This window comes from Castor canadensis, chromosome 1 (genome assembly GCF_047511655.1).
Source record: "Castor canadensis chromosome 1, mCasCan1.hap1v2, whole genome shotgun sequence".
Classification (NCBI taxonomy): Eukaryota; Metazoa; Chordata; class Mammalia; order Rodentia; family Castoridae; genus Castor; species Castor canadensis.
Genome location: NC_133386.1, coordinates 192,822,326 through 192,826,074, shown reverse-complemented (window position 1 = coordinate 192,826,074; position 3,749 = coordinate 192,822,326). Strand labels below are relative to the sequence as shown.

At 35.9% G+C, this 3,749-nt stretch overlaps 1 protein-coding gene across 1 annotated transcript; it reads left to right on the top strand.

Annotated features, from left to right (window-relative positions):
• Nucleotides 1–1,198: 1,198 nt before the first annotated feature.
• LOC109701581 (olfactory receptor 2G3-like) lies at nt 1,199–2,134 on the top strand. Its single transcript, XM_020187130.2, has one exon. It carries the CDS (start codon nt 1,199–1,201, stop codon nt 2,132–2,134), a length of 936 nt encoding a protein of 311 aa, XP_020042719.2.
• The last annotated feature ends 1,615 nt before the right edge of the window (nt 2,135–3,749 follow it).

Sequence of the window (3,749 nt, the reverse complement as noted above, 5' to 3'; positions counted from 1 at the left end):
GAAAGAAAAAGCTAGAAAGAAAACAAAAAGAATGAACAAATGATTGATAGCTACTTCTTGCCATTGGTGCAGGGCTTACTGCTGGGTTTCTTTATTACCCCATGCCTTTCTAGGTTGTTACCCTTAAATTTTTAAGACCAGAAAGTAGTAAATAATCCATGTTAACACTGTCTGAGCTAAGAGCAAATATGCACAGGGACCAGCCTGTGCATATTTTGTATTCAATAAATAGAAGTAGAAGCATTAACTTTTCTGGATCTTTTAATTAATATTGCTCTTTTGAAATGTTTATCATCAGATAAATGTACCATCAATATATGCTTTTGACAGTATAAATAATAGACACTATTTTTAGATTGTTATCAATGTGTAGACATTATTTAAAATTCTTTGGAAATATTATTTAATTTTATCCTTAAAAAAATTTCACACAGTTGGTATGATACTGCACTTTTACTCCCTCCTTTTTTGTGTCTGTAGTGGGGTCTGAAGTTAGGTCTTCACACTTTATGGTAAGTACTCTACCACATGAGCCACACTTCCAGACCATCATTCTCATTTTAAACATAATGACACCATTCCAGTTTACACAGTACGGAAGTGAGGGAACTAAAAGAATTAGCAATTAGTGCTTCACATGTCTATTTTTGCTGGTGTGGTATTTGTTCTGCTGGATGTCAGAGTGACTAAGAACTGGACGTATATGAGAGTGACACCGAATGAACTTATACTGGGGTCCTGACTTTGCTTATCAATTAGCAGAGTAGCACATGAAGCAATGGCTTCCATTAACTATTTCCTTGAATGCTCCCTTTGGCCGCTCTTTTGTTAGCTGCAGAAGTAAAACAGAGAATCAGATCTTTTTGAAGTAGATGATGTCCGATTAAGACTTTGACTTTGGAATGATTATCAATAGGTGAAAGGAAATTCTTATTTTGAAAAGCCAAGTAACTCTGCTCAACTCCATTGAGATTCGAATTTGATATTCCTATCTCACAAGACTATCTCCTCCAAAACTGGAGAAAAATTTTCCATTCCTATTAAAGTTCAGAACCCAAGAGATAATCTCTGGTCAGGATTTTTACCTACTTTCTTACATGTTAACTCTCCCTAACACAGACATTTAGGGCACTTGATTTTGTCTTCAAATGAGTGGTTCTGGGGTTCTGTCTTCTATGAAATGAAGGGAGGCTGAAAAATGGATAAAATGAAAATGAACCACACTGTGAATGAATTTGTGTTCTTGGGGCTTTCATCTGACCCAAAGGTGCAGTACATTCTTTTTGTTATATTCTTGTTCTTCTATGTATTATCAGTGGTTGGGAATGTTATTATCATCATCATTATCCAGATAGAGCCTCGTCTCCAAACCCCCATGTACTTCTTTCTTACAAATTTGTCCTTTTTGGACATTTGCTACACATCCACTAATGTCCCACAAATGCTGTCCAACATGGTGGGGAGAAAGAAGACTATCCCATTCTTCAGTTGTGCTATTCAGATGTACTTCTCTCTCTCCTTTGGGATGATTGAATGTGTTCTCCTTGGTGTCATGGCTTATGACAGATATGTAGCCATTTGTCATCCTCTTCATTATACTGTCATTATGGACCAAAACACCTGTATCCAACTGGCAGCCATTTCTTGGTCCAGTAGCTTTCTGAGTTCCACGGTTATCAATATGCTCACCTTGAGTTTGCCCTACTGTGGGCCCAATGTCTTGAATCACTTTTTCTGTGAGGTGCCTTCTGTTCTGAGGCTGGCTTGCACTGATACCTCACTCATTGAGCTGGTTGTTTTTATCTTCAGTATCATCATTGTCTTTATTCCTTTCTTCCTCATTGTTGTTTCCTATGTCCGGATCCTTCTGTCTGTCCTCAGGATGCAGTCAACCTCTGGGAGGTACAAGGCTCTGTCCACCTGTACTTCCCACTTGACAGTAGTGGGCTTATTCTATGGAACTGCTATCTTCATGTACATGAGACCCCAGTCGAAATCTTCCAGGGCTGGAGGCAAGGTCATAGCAGTGTTCTACACTGTGGTCACACCCATACTTAATCCCCTAATCTATAGCCTAAGGAACCAGGATGTAAAAGGAGCTTTAAGGAGAGCTATTAAAAAACAGAGGACATAGAAGCTATTCATGGAACATGAACCTCAATTGTTAATATATGCTAGTTAACCTTCTGAATGTGAAGGAACAGAGTAAAAATTACTTAGATTGTCAATATCTACTCTGGCCATTCAAAAAAAGACCACCTGTAAATTCAACAGAAGAAATGTTTCCCCTCCAATGATACAGCAAATCTCTAATGTGTCATAACAATTGTTTTCATTGAGTGAATAATATTTTGTTACTTGCTGAAAAAACTTGCTTCTACAAAATCATAGATTTTCCAAAATTATTTGAAATTATATCAGTAAGATGAATATCTTAACTCTGCCTAGAAAATCTAAACCACTTTGAAACAGAGAAATCTCAGTTTCCTATGCAGGTGTGTAAAACTTCAGATTAAGTATTTTTAGATGCTACATTCCACATGAGTTAAGTTTGTAATTTCCAAGGAAAGGGTACTTTGTATTTACTGTCTGGTTTAGACTTGATGTAAATACCTTCACATACAGCTCTGATTTGCAATTAGTCAATTAAAATATTGTTTCATTTCAATTTGACCTAAACTTTATCCTTTTCCCAATCCTATGGTAGTTCTTTTTCTTCATGTTTGATGAGATACTCTAGGGTTACCCAGATGTTTATTTCCTCTTTGCAATGGATCAAGAAATCTTATTTAATTTAATTCCAGTTTGTTACTGGTAGTTATAGACTGAATGTATGGACTGGGGGTTAGCATTGATTAGAAGCAGATTTGGTTAAGTGTTAATTAATGAATTAATTTTTTCCTTCATAACCTATTACTGGATGACTGCATAATAGAATGTTAACAAAACAGTATTGTCCTCATATACACATAGAATACAATTACATATATTCATAAACATTTATAATATAATCATATACACATATATACACATTTGCTATCAAATTGGCAAATTATGATGATTGCATTTATAAAGGAAATAATTATCAGAGGCAGTAACAGAAAATGACAAGTAGGATCTCCCTCTCTAAGAAGCAGTACAGAGACCAAAAGGACAGATAAGAGAAAGGTTGACTAGCAGAGCTTTCTCAGTAAAGGGTGGTTATGAGCAAATACTGCAGAGATAGGAAAGAGTAAGATCTGACTGAAGGAAAACAAATGAGAAGCAGAGCAGCAGGAAGCCTGACTGCTGAGGTAAGAGCTGTTAGTCATGGGCTAAACTGATGTGGCACACAGTGGGGAGTTATTCTTGGTGAAATGTAGATATTCTGAAGAGTGACATGAGACAACTTAAAGTTTTGAAAATATTTTATGATATATGAGGGACAAAGTATATACACACACACACATATATATATATGTAGATACACACATATATATATATGAAATGCATACATAAACATAAATTTGTGAAACAAGTGTTTCCTGTGTTTTGAAGCTTGTCACCTAGTGGTATTTTCAAAGGGAATTGTTCTTGTACTTTGAATTAAGAGAATAGCCAAATATAATTTAATATTAATATAATTAATATTTTCTTCTCTTTATTCATATATTCATATGTATATGCATTGTTTGGGTCATTTCTCCCCTCTGCCCTCACCCCCTCCATCTCCCCTACATCCCCCTTGCTTCTAGGCAGAACCTGTTCTG

Excerpts from the sequence above, each read along its gene's own strand:
- LOC109701581 (XM_020187130.2), top strand. The coding sequence starts at position 1,199 with ATGGATAAAATGAAAATGAACCACACTGTGAATGAATTTGTGTTCTTG.